At 65.5% G+C, this 18,354-nt stretch overlaps 2 protein-coding genes across 20 annotated transcripts; both read right to left on the bottom strand.

Moving 5' to 3' along the window:
• Positions 1–68: 68 nt before the first annotated feature.
• MMP23 (matrix metallopeptidase 23) lies at positions 69–2,419 on the bottom strand. 5 transcript variants are annotated; one of them, XR_014806931.1, is made up of 8 exons: positions 2,222–2,419; positions 1,749–1,885; positions 1,530–1,669; positions 1,245–1,452; positions 752–916; positions 564–674; positions 359–485; positions 69–280 (listed from the first exon to the last, which is right to left on the bottom strand). XR_014806931.1 is itself a non-coding variant. In XM_021097479.2 (8 exons), exons 1-8 carry the CDS (start codon positions 2,408–2,410, stop codon positions 106–108), a joined length of 1,158 nt encoding a protein of 385 aa, XP_020953138.1. In that variant the 5' UTR covers positions 2,411–2,419; the 3' UTR covers positions 69–105. The 5 variants fall into 5 exon arrangements, 4 of the variants coding, with proteins under 4 accessions (XP_020953138.1, XP_003127551.2, XP_084818684.1 ...); XM_021097479.2 differs by having other exon boundaries at positions 564–580; XM_003127503.5 differs by having other exon boundaries at positions 1,285–1,452.
• Positions 2,420–3,921: 1,502 nt separating this feature from the next.
• MIB2 (MIB E3 ubiquitin protein ligase 2) lies at positions 3,922–16,785 on the bottom strand. Of its 15 annotated transcripts, none has more exons than XM_084962548.1 (20): positions 16,545–16,785; positions 14,388–14,692; positions 10,028–10,319; positions 9,777–9,948; positions 8,878–8,984; positions 8,581–8,775; positions 8,295–8,437; positions 8,081–8,188; positions 7,097–7,201; positions 6,862–7,024; positions 6,650–6,783; positions 6,415–6,563; positions 6,171–6,327; positions 5,910–6,070; positions 5,680–5,806; positions 5,359–5,592; positions 4,826–5,004; positions 4,571–4,752; positions 4,426–4,491; positions 3,922–4,274 (listed from the first exon to the last, which is right to left on the bottom strand). In XM_084962548.1, exons 3-20 carry the CDS (start codon positions 10,272–10,274, stop codon positions 4,036–4,038), a joined length of 2,868 nt encoding a protein of 955 aa, XP_084818674.1. In that variant the 5' UTR covers positions 10,275–10,319; positions 14,388–14,692; positions 16,545–16,785; the 3' UTR covers positions 3,922–4,035. The 15 variants fall into 15 exon arrangements, with proteins under 15 accessions (XP_084818674.1, XP_013851030.1, XP_013851034.1 ...); XM_013995576.3 differs by having other exon boundaries at positions 14,537–14,692; XM_013995580.3 differs by having other exon boundaries at positions 8,081–8,176; positions 14,537–14,692.
• Positions 16,786–18,354: the final 1,569 nt, after the last annotated feature.

Genomic DNA, 18,354 nt, shown 5'->3' with positions numbered 1-18,354 from the left:
TGGGCGCAGGCTCCCCGCCCGCTGGGTGCCAGGCTGCCGCCCGCCCTCCCAAGAACGGGCAAGGAGACTTGAGAGAGAAAGTGCTTTATCAGCGCCTCAGCCCGCTCAGCTCCGCACGCGGACTCGCCAGGAGTAGGTGCTGAGCACGCGCTGCCGCCGGCGCACCACGCAGGTGTAGGTGCCCTCGTTGATGGCGTTGGCGATGATGCTCAGGTGCGCCTCGCCCAGCGCCAGGTAGCCGGGGTAGGAGAACTCCAGGGGCTCCTGGTCCTTGTACCAGCTGCGGGGAGGGCGGAGGGCTGGCCAGGGTCCCGAGGCCGCCGCCCCCGCCCCGAGGCGCCCGGGTGGGGTCACTCACTACACTTTGCCCTTCTTGTGGAGGATCTTCTGGCCGCAGCGGAAGGTCACGTTCCGGCCCTCGGGCACCAGCCTGGTTTTGGTCCTGGGGGGCGGCGCCGTGGCGGCCACCGTGGGGAAGGGGAACTCTGCTCGGGGCGGGGAGGCAGCGTCAGCGCCGGCCCCGCGCCCACACCCGGCCCCGCGCCAGCACCCGACGACCTCACCGTAGCAGAAGTCGCAGCTGCTGGGGCACAGCCTCTTCATGAGCCTCCGGCGGGCGTCACAGAAGCCCCTCCGCGCCCAGGACGCGCACACGAACAGCCGGTCCAGGCAGCCTGCGGGAGGGCAGCCCGGCCCTAAGGCCCCGGCCCGGCGCCCGCCCCGCCCCCGCCCCCGCCCCGCCCCCACTCACCGTAGAGCCGGTGCAGCCCCCACAGCTCGTCCTGCGACAGCGCCTTCCAGCCGCGCAGTGTGGCGTTGAGGTGCATGAGCGCCCGGCCGTGCTGGGAGTGCATCAGGCCCAGCGCGTGGCCGATCTCGTGGGCCGCCACGTGCACCAGGTCGGTGAGCCACACGCCTGCGGGCCCCTGCAGGTCAGCGCCTCGGACCCCGGCCCAGCCCTCCACCCCCCGCCGGCCGCGCAGCTCCCTGCAGCCCACACAGCTGCGGCAGTGCAGGGAGCCTCCCTCCGCGCAGCCATGGGCAGATAAGAATGTTCCGAGCCAGCGAGGCGGTGAGCTGGCCCCCAGGAATGCGGCTCCGGCTCCGGCTCCAGTGGCGTGGGGTGGGGGGGGAGGGTCGGGGCTCCCAGAACCCAGGCCTACGGCCTTTCGAAGCCTCCCCTCCCGGCCTGCTTGACCCCAGACCCCAGCCACGACCCCCCAAAGCCCTCCCGCTGTGCCCACCGTGGTGCGAGGGCCCCACTGAGGCCAGGCCGGCCGTCACCTTTCTTCCAGCTGTAGCGTGTGGGGCCCAGGACCCAGTACTCGCTGTCGTCAAAGTGGATGCCGCCGTGCGGGGGGAAGAAGGCGTGGGCCAGCTCGCCCGTGGGGCCGTCGAAGCAGTGGTGCAGCGGGGAGACCAGGCAGTCGGTGTGGTTGACGGGGTAGAAGCCTAGGGGAGCACAGGGCTGAGAGGCGGCCCCGGGGCGGGGCAGGGGCGCAGTGCCCATCTCTGCGGAGGTCGCCCACCTATGCGGAGGTCGCTGGGCTGCTCGGGGGCCACCTCGCGGAAGCTGAAGGGGGACACGTCGCTCCACATGCGAAAGGCGGCGGCCAGGCCCCGCCGGGTTTCGCTGGGGCTCAGCAGGTTCCTCGGGAAGGAGAGGATCCTGGGGAGCGGGGTGGCTGGTCAAGGTCAGGGCTGGCGGCCAGGCGGCCCCGCACTGCTCCCCAGGGCCAGGGTCGCACCTGTACGTGAGGTTAAAGTGGTCCCAACGCAGCCTGGCGGGGGTCAGCGTGTAGCGGCGTCTTCGAGGCGCCTGGGGGTGCAGGGGGCCGAGGCTCGGGGTGGTCGGGGCGCCCATGGGGTGGGGCGCGGCGTCTCCCTTCAAGGGAAGCAAGTGGTCCGTGGGGAGGCAGCAGGAGCTGTCTCTAAGCCCAGGACGCGGAGGAAAAGGGCCTGGAAGGAAACGGAGGCACCGCCTCCGGCGAGCGCTTTCGGTGCCGCTCTTTGCCTTTCTGCGTCCGAAGGTTCTCCACCCCGGGCGAGGGTTAACAGCCAAAAAGAGAAAGGTTACCAAAACCCAGCTAGGTCGGAGGCGGAGCTGGCGACAGATGCTCCCCCCCACCCCCACCGGCGGACGCACGGACTCGCGGACACAAGGACTCACACCCGGACCGCGGGCGGCCCCGACCCGCCCGCTTCCCGCTCCCCCTCTCACTTGCGCTGCGCTCGCCGCGAGCCGGGCCGCCGGGGCCCCGAGCCGGGCCAAGAGCAGGAGCGCGGGTAGCAGGCACAGCGCGCCCAGCACAGCTCCGAGCCGGCGGGCCTGGTCGCGGGCCCCCGACGCCGCCGAGGGGACGCAGGCGCGGCGGCCCATGGCGCCTGCGGACTCGCTGTCGGGGCTCATCGGGGCGGTGGGGAGGCGCGGCGGCGGCTCGGGTTACAGCCCTGCGGGGAGGGGGGCGCGGCCGCCCCTGAAGGGAACCAGCTGGCCGCCCGCTGTCGGGAGCAACCCCGCCGCCTCCAGCCTGGGACGCGGGGACCTGGGCTTGTGGGTTGGTGGCAGTGGCCTGGGCAGGGCCCGCTGGGCGGGGTCATGGAGGGGGGAGTAAGACAAGAAGGGCCCCCGGACGCCAGAGAAGGGACAGCTCAGGCTTAGGCAGGGCTGGTCGCCTGGGGTCCCCAACTCGCTGGGGGGGTTGAGTGACTTGGCAGCTTTTTTCCTAAACCGAGCCCCCGCCCCAGCCCGCTGGACACTGAATGAGACCCGGGAGCGTGGCCAGCTCTGGACACGTCTCCCCACTCCATCCCCGCAGACGCAGGCCTCACAGGGACCCCACGAGAGGGGAGGGACGCAACGGGAGGGGACGTGGCAAGTGGGTACGGTGCTGAGGAGAAAGAGGGAGAGGGGCAGCGCCCGCAGAGCGAGGCTTGGGGAACCAGGCAGGAAGGGGACCTTCCTGGGGGCGAGAGGGGACGCGCACAAGGGGCGGGGGTGGGGGCGCAGGAGCCGGGAATCCCCACTAGGCGCCCTCAGGGGGCGGCTGCACGGCCCAGGTCTCCAAGGTCCCGGGTAGGGGCTGGGCGACTGGCTGTCCTGGGGGCAGGAGACTCGACAGGGCTCCTTCAGGCAGCGCCTGGCAGAGGAGCCGTGCCAGACGGGATGCTGGCGAGGGCGCTCTGGGCTGGGGGAACCGGGATCCAGGGCAGGGAGGCCCGCGGGGCGGAGCCGACTGAGGGGAGGGGAGATGAGGTGGGGGCGGGGGCTGGGGCTGGGGCTGGGGGCGGAATCGGGCGAGTGGCAAGGCGCCGAGCCGGACGAAGCCGGGGGTGCTGGCCCTCCCCGTTCTCCATCCAGGCCTGGAGCCCAGAGTGACAGTGGCGCGCCGGGCCAGCGGGGTCAGCGCCAAGTGGCTGGCGAGCAGCCGTGAGGCTCCGGGGGAGCTTTTCGGGTGGTTCTTGGAAAGCGCCCGGCCGCTGGGCCCAGACGGGCCCAGACGAGGGCAGCGCCCCCCTCCGTGGCTAAACATCTGTGCCAATAAACCAACACCCCGCCCTGTGCCGTGCCCTCTCCCCAGGTCCGTGTTCCGCCCCCCAGGCTCAGAGGTCCTGAGACAGACGCCTGGCCCTCTCCCGTCTAGCCAAGACCCCACAGGCCCGTCGTGAGATCGGGTCTGGCCAGAGCCTGTGTCCACGGCCGCTCCAGGCGCAGGGAGGCGGCGCTGCGGGGGCTTCGGCCCACCCACTGCTCCTGGACGACACTGCGGGCCTGTGCCCCATCCCTTCTGGCCGAGGCCGGGCGGGACCTCCGGCCAAAGCGCAGAGCCCCAGAGCTGGATCAGCGGCATAAATGGAGCGGGGGCGGGGGCAGGGGGGGGCCGCGCGGCCCCGCCGCAGGCAGGCAACCAGATGCGAAGAGTCCGTACATCTTTTTATAAAACAGAGGGTAGGGGCCTGCGAAGGAGGTCGCGGGGCGTGGCGCCGGAACCAGGCGGGCGCGGCCGGGACGCGGGGTCGAGGGGGAGGCGCGAGCTAGACGAAGATCTGGATGCGGTCGCGGATGGGCTGGCGGCAGATGGGGCAGGCGCTGAGCGCGGCTCCGCAGGGCGCGCACGCGCCGTGGCCGCACTGGAACACGAGGCGGATGTGGCTGTCGATGCAGATGGGGCAGGTGATGCGCTCCTCCATCTGCCGGTAGCGGCTCTGCAGCTCCTCCACCAGCTGCCGCGGCGGACCAGGTGCGGGGCCCGCGCTGAGCACCTCCGTGCCGTCTGCGGGAAGGGGTCTCCGTCAGGGCCGGGGGGCCGTGGGGAGCAGGGCCCTGGGGGAGAACCTCCGGGAGGGCGAGCGTTGGAGTGCGCCCCCACCCGGGGGCGGGGCCGTGGGGAGCGGGCGGGGCCGGGGGCGGGGCCGAGCCCCCACCTGGCCGCAGCTTCTTGCCGATGACCACCTGGCATCTGATGCACTTCTTCATCCTGCGCGCACACTCTGCAGGGGGGCGCATGAGCGTAAGCGGGCAGTGCCGCCCGGCCCCGCCCCCTCCTCCCCGCCCCCGCCCCGCACTCACCCTCGCACACGGTGCGGTGCTGGCACGGCGAGAACAGCACCAGTAGCGCCAGCTCAGAGCACACCAGGCACTCCGCGGCCTCGGGCCCCGACGGCGCGGCCACGTGCACGTTGGTCACCGCGTTGGGGGCGCTGAGCACCAGCCTCGGGCCCTGGGCCGTGCCGCCGCCAGCCTGGCGCTCCCTGCGGTGGGAGGAGAAGGCTTGAAGGGGCCCGGGGTATTGGGTCGACCCCCACCCTGCCCCGCTGGGCTCACCGGAAGCGCTGGGCACAGCACTGCAGGGCTTTGAGCAAGCGGCCCTCAGTGGCCAGGTCCAGCGGGCTCCGGCCCCGGTGGTTGGCATAGCTCAGGTCGGCGCCCTCCAGCGCCAAGAAGCAGGCCACCGCTGCGCCTGCGGTCAGCTCTGCGCTGCCCGGAAGGCCCGAAGCCTGTAGCTGGGTGGCAGGACAGACACTGGTGAGCGGGGGTTGGGGGGGAAGCCGAGCTGCCAAGACCTGGGCACCTGCTCCCTGCCTGAGGCGGGGCGGGGGAGGGGCCGAGTTCTGACACCAGCCCCACACACGCCACACTCTGTACCCATCTGGCCCCGCCCTCTCTTCCAGGAACACTGGCCACAGGGTGGTGGCTGAGGTCACAGAAGATGCCTCCTGCAGACCACCGTGGCCAGAGCCACCCCACCCTGAGAAGGCCTGCCAGCCCCAAAGGTGGAGGTGGGCAGAGGTCAGGCCAGTCCTGGAGCCCTCGGCCAGGTGCCCACCTCTCTGGCACCCAGAGTCACACTTCCTCACCCGCGACAGCAGCTGCAAGGGCCCCGGGTCCCCCCCGGCCCCATCGGCTGCCATGGGAAGCAGTTGGTGACGCTGCAGTGCCACATGCAGGGCCGTGTCCCCCTCCTCATCCTCGGCGTTGACGCTGCAGCCAGAGTCCACCAGCAGCGGCACCAGCCCCACGTGGGCCTGCTGCACAGCCAGGTGCAGTGGGGACTGGAGCTTACGGTTGCGGACGTTTACGTCACAGCGGCCCTGGGGAGGGGGTGGCACAGGCTCAGCCCAGGACCTGAAGGGACCGGACTCCCCAGCCCCTGGGCCGGCCCAGGCCCCTGTCCACACCTCTCGGATGAGAACCTGGGCCACTTCCCAGTGGTTGTTGAGAGCAGCCAGGTGCAAGGCCGTGAATCCGTCCTCCTTCTGGGCATCCACCAGCTGCCGGGCCCGGGCTAGAATCCTCCTGACGGCCCTGGGGGAGCAGGGTGACTCGGCTGGGGTCGGGGGCGGCCCCAGGGTGGCCCAGGAGTGTAGCCAGAGCCTGGCCACTGGCCATGGGCCCAGCCCAAACTCACAGTGTGTGGCCCTTCAGGGACGCGTGGTGCAGCAGGGTGAAGCCTTGGCTGTTGGTGGCAGTGACGTCAATGCCGGGCACCTCAGTGAGGACCTCCACAATGCCAGTGGCACCAGTGCCCGCCGAGATGGCGCAGTGCAGGGGTGTGTCAGCGTGAGCATCCTGCCAGTGGGGAACCGGCAGTTACTTGGCAGGGAGGTCAAGGGCCTTAACCCTTAACCTCCTTAACCCCAGGGTCAGGGCCAGGAGACCCAGCACTCACGGGGAGGTTGACGTCACAGCCGCGCTCACAGAGAACCCGAACCACCTCCAGGAACCCCCTCTGCACGGCCACATGCAGCGCGGAACTCCGAGCGCTGTTAAGGGCGTTGGCGGCGCAACCCGAGCTCAGAAGCACCCGGGCGGCCTCAGGCTGGTTCCTGGTGGGAGAGGAAGCGGGAGGGGCGCTGTGCTCACCAGCTGGACCTGCAGGCCCAGCGCCCACTGAGCTCCAGCCCGGGCCTCACCCCAGGGCTGCGTAGTGTAGTGCCGTGTTGCCCTCGTCATCCACCAGGTCCACGCCTGCCCGCGCCTGCAGCAACAGTCGCACCAGCTCCACCTGGCCGAGGTAGGCAGCCACCTGCAGGGCGGTCCTGCCCTGGTTCTTGGTGTCCACCTGCCAGGAGAGGCAGCAGCTCAGTCCCTGGCCTTCGCCGTCTCACTGGCGCTGGCTGGGGTGGGGGGCATGAGTCTCGGGCTCGCCTGCTCCGGGTGCCGCCGCAGCAGGTCCAGGGCCCGGGCCATGTTGCCCAGGGCCACCTCCACCACCAGCCTCCCTGGGTGCTCCAGGTCACACTTCTGGGCTCGAAGCTTGTCCAGGATGATGCTCAGGGAGCCTGGGGCGGGCAGGCCTGAGGTCAAGTGGTGGCCTGGGCAGCCCCACCGCCCGCCAGCCCCCGAAGCGGGTGCCTCACTTTTGTTCTCCCTGGCGCGCTCAGCCACATCCAGGTTGGCATCTTCCTCGGGCCGGTAGGCCACCAGGCAGGAGGGGCTGAAGGTCCACAGGTGCCCACTGACTGCCACACGCAGGTTCCCGTCTCCAAAAACCTTCACCACTTTCCCAACGCGGCCCAGAGCCTGCGCGGGGAGCGGGTGGGGTCACAGGCAGCCTCCCGGCGGGGGGGGGGAGGGGGGGGAGGGGGGACTCACCGGGGCCATGTCATCGGTCCACTCGCCGTGCCCAGCCTGCAGCCGCTTCACCGTGTCAAGGTCGTCGATGACCCGCACCACATCCCCCACCCAGAAGGAGTTGTGCTGAGGGACAGAAAGGCACGTGAGGGTCCCCGGGCAGGTGTTGCTGCCCAGCGTCAAAGAGCAGGAGAGGACCCCCTTCCACCTCCCCGCACAGGCTGGCCCAAACGTGCTCCCAGCCCCTGCCTGAGCCATCAAAGGGTCTGGCTGGATGAGGGTGACAGGTGAGCAGGGCCACCCTGGTGGCCTAGCCTCAGAGCCGTGGGGGTCAGCAGAGAAAAACTGACAGAAGCCAATTCAGGGCTGTCCCTGCACACTGATGGGGGAGCGGGCCGCAGGCCAAGACCAGGCCAGCCTGGCCCAGGGAAGGGGTGCCCCCAGAATCATGCGGGCGGGGCCCGATAGCTTTGGGGGGAGTCGGGCACTGCTCCCCTCCACTCTCAAACTTTGCTGGCAACTTCCTCCACACCTGTGCCCTCACCTGTACGGGACTGGCTTTACAAGCCACCTGTCCTGTGACCCCACCACACCCCCTCCCTGAAGGCAGATGCGGCCCAGGCGGCCCGACTGCAGCTCCAGAGCCCAGAGCTGGCCCTGCTCTCTGCCCAGGGGTCCAGCACGGGCTACTCTGCTGCCCGCGTCCCCACTCCTCCACCCCTCATCCCTCGGGGAAAGACACTACCCACCCTAAGGGCCTTCCCACCCTTCTTGCCCCACCCACAGGGAGCCTTCTAGAAGGCAAGGCCAGCCTTGCCAGTTCCCTGCGGCCCTCGGAACAGACGCCAGCACCTCACCCCGCGGGTCCCTTCACACCTGGATCTCCTGCATGGAACTAACCCCTTCTGGAACCCCGGCCTCCCCTCTTCCTTCTGGGCTGGAGGCAGGCAGGTTAAAGGGGGTGCAGAAGTGAGCAGGAGGGGCTCAGCCCAGCACCCCAGGCACCTTGGTGAGAGCCCCCGGGTGGAAGGTCCAGCGGATCTTGTGGCTGAACTGCACACGCACGTCCCCACGGTCTGTGATGCGGTGCACGGTGCCCGGCTGTCCGATAAACTGTGGCGGGTCATGGAGACTGTGGCTGATGGAGCAGGAGGGCAGGGGCGGGGGTCCAGAGGATGTGGGGAGGGAGGGCACGGGCTCAGCGGGGTGGGCAGCTCACCTCTGCCATCCTGGGGTTCCATCCACCGTGACCTTCCTGCATCTCCCTCAAGATGTCCGTGTCCAGCAGGCACTTAACCTTGTCCCCGGGCTGGAAGGGCTGGCCGTCTGCACTCACCCTGCGCTGCAGCTCCGCCGGCTTGCCTGGGGGCAAGGCAGCGAGCCCGGCTCAGGTGGCCTCCCCTGCCCCAGTGACGGCCCAGCCCATCCCATGCCCCGCCCAGCGCCACTGCCTAGGCTCAGCCAGGGCAGAGGGCAGCTGGTTGGGTCTTGGTGGCACCTCGTACCAAGCCTCGGGAGATGCTCCCTGTAGTAGAAGCCGCCAGCTGCCTCGCCCACACACTTGAGGTCCACCTTGCCCTTGTGGCCCACACGGTACACGTTGGTGGTGCCATCGGCCCACGTCACGCTGGCCACGCTCCGGCCCGTCTCCACGTCCCAGCCACGGATGTCCACCACTCGGCCAGGCTTCCCTTCCCCTCCTGGGAGACAGTGGCCCACTAGCCAGCTCAACCTGGGTGTCGAGGCTGACCCAGAGCCGGCAGCAGCCCAGCCCCCACCTCCCCAGCCTGTAGCCCACTCACCGTCCTGCGACCCCCACTCCCAGTCAGGGCCCCGAACCACCTTCGCCCCCTGGAAGATGCCCCTTAATGGGATCCTCGGGAGGCCCTGGCGCGGACTCAGCGTGACCCTACGAGAGAGAGAGCGAGCGCGGGTCCCATGCCCTGAGGCACAGCAGTGCAGGGGAGCGGGCCTACTGCCCTGCTGGCTTCACTCCTCTATTCCCAGCCCTGCTGGACTGGCCCCCGCTCCCAGGCTCAGCTCTGCCCCCCAAAACGGCTGGCCCAGGGGGTGAGCGTCCTCCACACTCTGGTCTGCTGACCTCATCTTTCCAGGGAACACTTCCCAGTGCCAGGTTGGAAGGGCACCCCAGGCCCAGCCCTGCTGCCCCCAGTGAGCTGGGCACCCTCTGTCAGAACCAGGGGAGGGATCAGCACACTGCAAGGAGAGGAGTGAGGCACCCAGCCAGCTGACCTGGGCCCCCAGTCTGGCCAGGGGGCAGCTGAAGGTCAGGCACATCCCTCCCCTCCACCAGCAGGGCAGGTCCAACAGCGCAGGGGACACGGTGTGCCTCGGGGCGCCCACCCCACGGCGGCCGACTCCCGGGCCTGACCCCGCGGCCGCAGCACCTCCACGGGGAATGCAGGCGGCTCTCAGAGCCTGAGCCACGGCGGCACCGGGGGCCACTGGGAGCCAGGGTCTAGAAGGGGCCGAGCCGGAGGAAGCCCCCTCTGCAGACCTGCAGGCTGGACACGGCTGCCTTCTGCAGGGGCTGCGCACTGGAGTCCGTGCCCAGGCCCTGGCCACTCTTCCAGAAAAAGGCTCAGGAAGGACTCGACGTGCACCCTGGGGGGTGGCCAGCAGGAGGCAGCGCCAGCCCCCGGGGTGAGCGGGCAGGGCCGGGGCGGAGGGTGGGACTCACGGGCGCGAGTGGGCCGTCTCGTAGCGCTCGAAGGCGTGCGCCAGGTCGTGTTTGTTGTGCATGTAGCACTGCGTGCACAGGTCATAGTCGAAGCAGACGCGGCACTTCCAGCGCATGCCCCGAAGCCCGTGCTTCCTGCAGCAGTCGCAGATGATGTTGGGGTGGCGGACGCCTGCGGGCGGGGGCGGTGTCAGGGGTGGCCCCGCCCCGGCCCCGCCCCCCGGCGGGCCCCCGCCCCCACGGCCACGCACCGATCTGGGCGTTGTCGTAGAGCAGCAGGTCGTGCGCGCCCTGGTAGCCGGCACGGTAGTTGGTGCGGGTGCCGTGGTCCCACTGCACGACCACCGTGCGGTCGGGGGTGGAGGGGCTGCCGTGGCGGCCGAGCTCCACCACCGTGCCCACGCCGCCCTCGCCGCCGTCCTGCTGGCCCCACTTCCAGTCCACGCCGCGCACCACACGCATGCCCACCTGTACGCCCGCCTGAGGGTCTGGGTCCATGGTGGGCGGCAACGCTCGCTCGGGGACCTGCGGGCAGAGGGCCCCCTGAGGGCACGTCAGGAAGGCCGGCGCGGGTAAATTAGGAGCTGGGATTAACGTGGACGCGCGACTTTATAGAAAACAGATAACCAGCAAGGCTCGAGTGGCTGTGGCACTGGAAACTCTACTCAGTATTTGGAAGTAACTTCAAAGGGAAAAGAACTTGAAAAATAACACATACACGGGGATGTAACTGAATCACTTTGCAGTACACCTGAAATACAAAACTGTAAATCAACTATACTTAAAAAAAAAAAAAAAAAAAACCACCAAGAAAGAAAGGCAGCACAGGGTCTCAGCAGCTCCAGGAGGGCTGCCAGAGAGACAGAGGGGAACTAGCCCAAGAGAGGGTGGCAGGGAGGGGGTACGAGGGCATGTGCCAATGTCTCGGGCCATGGGGTGGGGGAGGGGATGTGCGTGGCCACTGGCCAGCCACTGGGAAGACGGGCTCCCGCAGCAGAGGTGGCCTTGTCCTGGAGAGAGGTGGGGACACCTCTCTGGAAAGGCCCCTCCAGCCACTAGGAGACTCTGCCCTGTGGTGAGCTGGATCAGAAGTGTGGGTGCAGGCCTGGTGACAGTGCTGCACAGTGACAGACAGCAGGTCCCCAGAGCACCAGGGGATAAGACCCGGCCTGAAGGTTACCCTCTGCGAACCACCTGGCACTGGCAGATCAGGCTCTGGGTGGCTGGCACACGATGGGCCACCTGAGTGGCTGTGGAGTGCAGGTGTCAGTATGAAAGGCGAGCCAAGGCCCTATCCTGAGTATGGAGCATGCCTGCAGATCTCATGCGCAGCCCAACAGAAAACAGGAACGTGCTGGAACAGGAGCCCCCAACGGCTCCTACACCAGCCACAGCCCGCAGGTCAGTGGACGGTGCTGTGAGGGCACTCCAGGCCCCACCACCAGGCCTTTGCTGGAGAACCCTGGCCCCTGACGGACAGAGGTGGCACTGTGCGCAGAGCTTCCCCCTGCTCTGGGGGAGCCAGGTTGTGACTTAACCCCCAGAGAGCAGGACCACTGCACTGTACACGGCAAAGCTCACAAACAGATGCTGATGGAAAGGAGCCTATGCTACTCGATCCCGTTTAGAGAACGTCCGCCAACAGGACAAGCAAAGCCAGGGCACCAGACGCAGGGACACAGCAGTGGAGGCGGCCCTGCGCCCGGCGCAGGGACACGCTACCTCCTAACCTGGGCCGGCTGCACCCAGTTCGCGTTCCCGGCTTGGGTCGTTTGTGACCTGCGCCTCTGTGTGAGTGCGATTCCTCAGTAAAGTGTGTTTAACGACAAGAATGGATCTGAAAGACAGCTGGGAGGGAGAGTTGACAGGACTTGGACCTGGAGGTGGGTGGCATGGGGGCTCCAGCAGTGGCAGCCCAGTCTCTGGAGCCTGAACCCGCTGTAGTGGAGCATCAGGAGGAGAAGCTGGCCCCGGGCACTGCCGGAGGCAGGGCTGGGTGTGAACCCGGCAGTCTGGCTGCACAGCTCCTGGGAGGCCAGAGGGAGACCCTGAGAATGGCTGGGGTGCAGCCAGTGCCTGTTCGCCTCAGGGGCCCGGTGCAGCCACAAGACACTAACTAGGCCACAGCGAGGAAGGAAACCCACATCACCCCTCATCAAGGCCCTACTGCAGCCTGACACTCAAGATGCCAGGCCTGCCAGCTCAGGAAACACCTCGGCCCAGCAGAGGCTGCAGGTGGGCTGTAGCCAGGCCCTCCCTCTGGCTCCTGCTCTGGCCAGCGACCACAGGCCATCTGATGGCCACCCTTGCCCAGCCCTACTGAGAGGCTACACTGTGAAGCTCCCCCCTGCCACTGCTCAGGCACCTGGATGGCCACACTGCCCAGAACAGCCACAGGGCCAGGCTCCTGCCCCAGGCCCGGCCTGAGTGTCCAAGTGCATGACCCCCACAGACTCTCGGCGGTAGGACCTTCTGCAGGCCCCTCCCCCGAGACAAGTGCCTGTGACAGCACCTTCCTCACCCGGCCCAGGGCCCCCAGAGCTTCCCGATGAGGTGGACGTCCCAAAAGGGTGAGGGAGTTCCCGCCGTGGCGCAGTGGTTAACGAATCCTACTAGGAACCATGAGGTTGTGGGTTCGGTCCCTGCCCTTGCGCAGTGGGTTAACGATCCGGCGTTGCCGTGAGCTGTGGTATAGGTTGCAGACGCGGCTCGGATCCCGCGTTGCTGTGGCTCTGGCGTAGGCCGGTGGCTACAGCTCCGATTCAACCCCTAGCCTGGGAACCTCCATATGCCGCGGGAGCGGCCCAAGAAATAGCAACAACAACAACAAAAAAGACAAAAAAAAAAAAAAAAGTATAGCCAAGATTCTGGAGTTCCCACCGTGGCGCAGTGGTTAACGAATCCGACTAGGAATCATGAGGTTGCGGGTTCGGTCCCTGCGCTTGCTCAGTGGGTTAACGATCTGGCGTTGCCGTGAGCTGTGGTGTAGGTTGCAGACGCGGCTCAGATCCTGCGTTGCTGTGGCTCTGGCGTAGGCCGGTGGCTACAGCTCCAATTAGACCCCTAGCCTGGGAACCTCCATATGCCACGGAAGTGGCCCAAAGAAATAGCAAAAAAAAAAAAAAAAAAAAAAAAGACCAAAAGGGTGAGGGCCAGTCCCTCCAAGAAACAGCCCCTGTTCAAGCACCTGGATGGCCACACCTGTGGGCCGTGCTGCCTCCCTCTACTGACACTCGAGAGTGCCTGTGGCTCTTCAGTGCCAGCGGCTCTTCAGTGCCAGCGAGCCCCAGACAAGGGCAGTTGGGCACGCTGGGCCATCCACACATGGCCTCGGCCTCCTGTATAGGGCGTCTCTGTCAGCGGCTGCCGCACGTCTGACACAGGGAGCGGCAAGCCTAAGCCTGCAGCCTGGTGGCAGGATAGTGGCATCACACCAGCCCTTGACCTGAGCCAGATACACAGCCCTCCTCCCATGGGAGCCCACGGGAACTGGGCATGGTGCGTGGGCAATACTGGGCTGCCCTCGTCCTTCCCGGGAGCTCACCCCCAGCGGGCCTCTTTCCAGGCAACCACTGAGCCAAACAAGTGTGAGCTGACAGGCCCCACGGGAGTCCACGCCGGCCGGAGCACCCCATCTGCAGAGCCCAGAAACGCCCCAGGCCAGAATAAGGCCCTGGCCCATAAGCTGGCACTATGGTCACTCTGCAGCCAGGGTAGCAGGCACTCCACCTGAGCCCGTTGGCCTAGAGAGCCACTGTCCACAGGCTGCAGGTCCATCTGCAACAAGACATGGTGGGTGGGGGGACCCTAAGCGGGAGTGTGAGCATGGCAGTGCCTGGCTCTGCTCTCGGGGGAATAGACAGGGATTGGCTGGGGGCTGGAGGGCGCCCGGCAGGGCGTGTGGGAAATCCGGACCAAGTCTCAGCCAGCAAGGGCTCCATGTGGGCCAGCCAGGCAAGGTCACCATGGAAGTCCAGCCTGGCATGACAGCGCCTCTGACCAGCACCTGTTGCATTCACATCGCTATTTTTAGCGCGGCCAGCCGGCTCTCCCCCAGCGCTGGACAGCGACCTGCCACCTCCCCTGGGCTGTCCCTCCCAGGAGCACGTTAGTCCACCCTCTAGGGGACAGTGGAGGACAGAGGAACACCCCACCCTGGCAGGACCCACAGCCTGGGGAGCTTCCTTTTCACCTCCCCCCACACCCCATCACTGGGGGCCCTGGGTCTGCCCTCTGCTGCAGCACCTCCATCCAGCAAGGATCACGCAAGCCGGGGCCTGCGCAGGGCCTCCGGCAATGCCGTCCTGTGCGCGGGCCGCAGGACGTGGCTCCCAGCTCCCGGGCCTCCATGCTTGGGCGCAGCATCGTAGGACCCCGGTGAGGCCGGCCAGGCACCTTCCTGGACCTCTCGGCAACCTGCCTCCACCACCCCCGCTGGTCTTTGTCATTGTGGTCAGCAGGGCCCAGGCTGACAGAGCGCCACAGGACCTCGGGGCCCCACCCCCCCTGGGAGGGTGGGGAGGCGATGGCAAAGGGCAGGGGCAGGGAGTCAGGGACGCCACCCTGAGGGGCTAGGGAGGAAGGGGACCCCCGTTTCAGGGTGAAAGTCACCTGGAGAGCTTTTCCTTTTCCTTCTGACTCTAATGTCTTCCTCAGAGCTACCAGGCCAGGCGCCCAGCTGGCACTGAGGCGCCCAGAGGCTGTCACTATGAAGGTTTCAAATGACTGCGGTGCTCAGGGTCTGAGCAGTAGGCACTTACCTTAGAGCACACACTGGCCTCCCTTCAGCATCCCTGACACTTAGCTGCTAAATCCCGGCTCGGAAATCTGCTCAGCCACCAAGACTTCCCATTGGAAACTGGCTGCCATTGCTGACACAGAACCCAGCAAAGGAAACGGGCGGGCAGCCACCAAGTCTGGGGAAAAACGGTTTTATACTTTCAGCATTCACCGTCTCAGCCCAACAGACAGACATCTAGATCTGCTGCTGGTTTTCCAGTTTTTTCCTTATTTTCTTTCTTCCTTTTTTTTTTTTTTTTTTTTTTTTTTTTGGCTGTGCCCATGGCAGGTGGAAATTCCTGGGCCAGGGAACAAACCCACGCAACAGCAGTGACCTGAGGTGCTACAGTGAGAACACCAGATCCTTAACCTGCTGCACCACAAGGGAACTCCTACTAGTTTTTCTTAAGAAACTTCTAGCTTCTGAAAAGCAGAACTATTTCTCTCTCTTTTTTTGCATCCTTTAGAGCCCCACCCATGGCATATGGAGGTTCCCAGGATAGGGGCTGAATCAGAACTGTAGCTGCCAGCCTACACCACAGCCACAGCAATGCCAGATTCAAGCCACATCTGCGACCTACACCACAACTGCTAGCAACCCCAGATCCTTAACCCACTGAGCGAGGCCAGGAGTCAAACCCATGTCGTCATGGATAGGAGTCGGGTTTGTTACCACCGAGCTATGACGGGAACTCCCCAGAACTATTTCTAAAGCACTTGTTGAGACAGTATAGAAATAAAGGGTTGACCTTATTTTGACTATTTTATCAGAAAAAAAACTTTAAAAAGCTGCAGAGATTACGTCATATTGAGCCAGGAAGTTGGCAATTGCCTTTACTGAGCAAAATAAAGTTGCATGGAACTGAGACTGCTCTCAACAAAAGGCTGCCACTTCTCTCCTTGCACCTCCAGCTGAGCTGATGATGCTGTTTAAATCGACACCATATGTGGCACAGTCAACTGGCAAAACCTGGTGAATCACAGGCTCCTGTCCCATGGCAGCTCTGGCTAAGGCTGGGGAGAAAATCCCAGGTGCCCAGGGAGTCTGGCCCATTAAGAGCGAGTAAAGCCCTGAGACCTTACGTGGACCGTATGAGCACACCGGCTGAGGGAGACCCCCAGGAAGTACAGGGTGGGCATCACCTGAATTCTGGCCACCCAGATGGGAGCCCTCAGGCACCCAAGCACCGCACAGGACCTACCCTGGGCGGGAGCATGGCATTCAGATACTTGTTGCACCTGGAGCAACAGGCCAGAGGGAAATGGCCAGAGGAGGGGACCTGCCAGGAAGGGCCAGGTTTGCCAGGGCTCCCACTACCAGACTGCCTCATCCCCAGCCTGGCGGGTGCCCCCCGGGAGCCTATCTGGTACCTTTGCCTGCTTCAATTGATTCTGAGCTCAGAGAGAGGATTATTTACTTACACACATACACGCTCAAAAACAAGCCCAAGCCCCTCTGACATGGCATCAGAAGGAATCCAAGCTCGTCAACAGCTCACCTGTCTGGCTGTACGGTCGCTCCCCCCCCACCCCCGCCTTGAAACTAGTGCGCTACAGCTCTGATGCCTGGAGACGTGAGGAAGGGCCTCTAGCCCTGCTGAACTTCAGCGAAAGCCCTAAGCCATCTGACCCTGCGGGGCGGGGGGGGGGGGAAGAGGCCAAGACGCAATTAGTACCCCGTTATATACGTGCCCATTCCCTGGAGCTGCCCCAGGGGGCTGCCTCCGGCCCTGCAGGGCTCCCTGGGGTCTGGGGCCGCCGGGAGTGGGGCCGAAGATTGACTCGGCTCTGCAGACGTCAGGGCCCCGCGCTGCACCCTGGGGGGCGCGGCCGGACAGGCCAGGCCGGTCGCCCACCCTTAACTGACCCTTCCTCACTCGCTCGGGTGCGCCCCGCCCCTGTCATTCGTCCCCCTTCTTTGAGAAGCCGCCCTCGCCGCTGCCGGACCATGGCCCCAGTCCCAATGCCCCAGTCGACCCCTTCACTTGCCCGGAAGTTTGCGTCCCGCCCGCTCCGCGCAGGGGCTCCGGGGGCCTGAGGAGCGCCGAGTCTGTCAGCCGGCCAGCTTCGACCTCAGTGTGTGTGACGCCTGGCCGGCGGGCTTCGACTGCTCAGAACCCGCCACCAGCCAGGCCGCCGCGCCACGCCGCGCCGAGCCCGAGCCCGAGCCCCCCGGCCGAAGCCACCCGAAGCCCCCGGCGCTTCAGGGTCTAGGGCCGCCGCGAGCCCTGCCGGGACTTGTAGTCCGCAGCTCCGAGACAGCGGCGGGGGGGGCAGGCCTGAACCACAACTCCCAGGAGGCTACGCGGCGCCGTGACGTAGTGCGCGTGTGGGCAGGATCTACGGACCCAGCCCCGCCCCGACAGCCTGAGGGGCCTCCATCCTTGCTTCCGCGGGAAGGATTCGGGTGGGCTCTGCGCCGCCCCAGACAGGGGACGCGACCACGTCCGCCGGCGCGCGCGCACGTCGGAGAGGGGGGCGGACTGCGGGCTGCGGCGCCTCTCCGGGCTGTCACCACCGTGGCGCCCGTGCCCGGGAGGGCCTGCGGACACTACGGCCCCAGGCCTCCCCAGCTACCGAAGACGCGCACGCGCGGGCCCGGACGCGCGGACCAGGCGGCCACGACCTCGCCGCGAAGGGGCGTGGCCTGAACTGGGAGTGCGTCGCCCTCGCTGGCCTTACGTGGCGCACGCAGCCAGGTTCGGAAACGCGTTCGGTTGCCGTGGAGACATGATTGGTTCCGAGATGAATCTTAGTCACAGCCGTGGAGACGGAAGGGTTCAGAGATGAGTCGACGTCACAGCCAACACTTTTGATTTGAGTTACTTTAAAATAAGAGTAAGGCCAGTGCATTTTTTTTTTTTTTTTTTCTCGGCCGTACGCGTGGCTTATGGAAGTTCCTGGGCCAGGAATGGAAACCGAGCCTCAGCGGCGACCTACTCCACAGCTGCAGCAGTGGGATCTTTAATCCACTCCTCCTGGCAAGGATCAAACAAACCCCAGTGCATGGTTTTAATTGACGCAGAACTGAAGACTTAGGGAAAAACATTGGTCCTACGCCAGTCTGCCCAGAGGCGAATATTTCCAACCCTAATATCTTTTCCTGGACAGCAACCTCTTTCTAAACCTGAGAGCAGAGAGTGCTGGGGGTGGGGGAGGGAGTGTGGTTTGGCTGCACCTGCAGCATATGGAGGTTCCTGGGCCAAGGAATGAACCCGGGCCACAGCAGTGACCCGAGCCGCTGTAGTGTCAATGCTGGATCCTTAACCCTCTGTGCCACAAGATAACTCCTGGAAGTGCTGGTTTTTTCTTTTTTAGGGCTGCACCCTTCGCATATAGAAGTTCCCAGGCTAGGGGTCCAATCGGCGCTGCCACTGCCTACCTATGCCACAGCCATAGCAACACCAGATCAGAGCAGCATCTGTAACCTATGCCACAGCTTGTGGCAACACTGACTCCTTAACCCACTGAATGAGGCCAGAGGTGGAACCTGCATCCTCATAGATACTAGTTGGGTTTGTTACCAACGAACCACAATGAGAACTCCTGGAAGTGCTAGTTTTTGATGTATTAATTTTAGACATTTTTATAGGCTTCCCAGTGAGCTCAAAGAGAACCAGACTCTTAAAAGAACTCCTCACTCCCAGCCCATCCCGCAAAGGTACATTTTCCTGACTGTGTTTGAAATCATACAGCTCATCTCAGGAGTCACTGAAGCTCAGTTTCCTTATGCCTTGGTGTGGAGGGAATTCAACCAGAGGAAGCGATAGGTAAGAAGCGGGTTTGTTAATATAGGACT

Source organism: Sus scrofa, chromosome 6 (genome assembly GCF_054392235.1).
Source record: "Sus scrofa isolate SSC_HxYL_T2T_F1_AM1 chromosome 6, Sscrofa_HxYL_maternal_Yorkshire_Landrace_v2.0, whole genome shotgun sequence".
Lineage (NCBI taxonomy): Eukaryota > Metazoa > Chordata > Mammalia > Artiodactyla > Suidae > Sus > Sus scrofa.
Note: the sequence above shows the minus strand (reverse complement) of the source record. Positions and strands in the feature narration are given on the sequence as shown.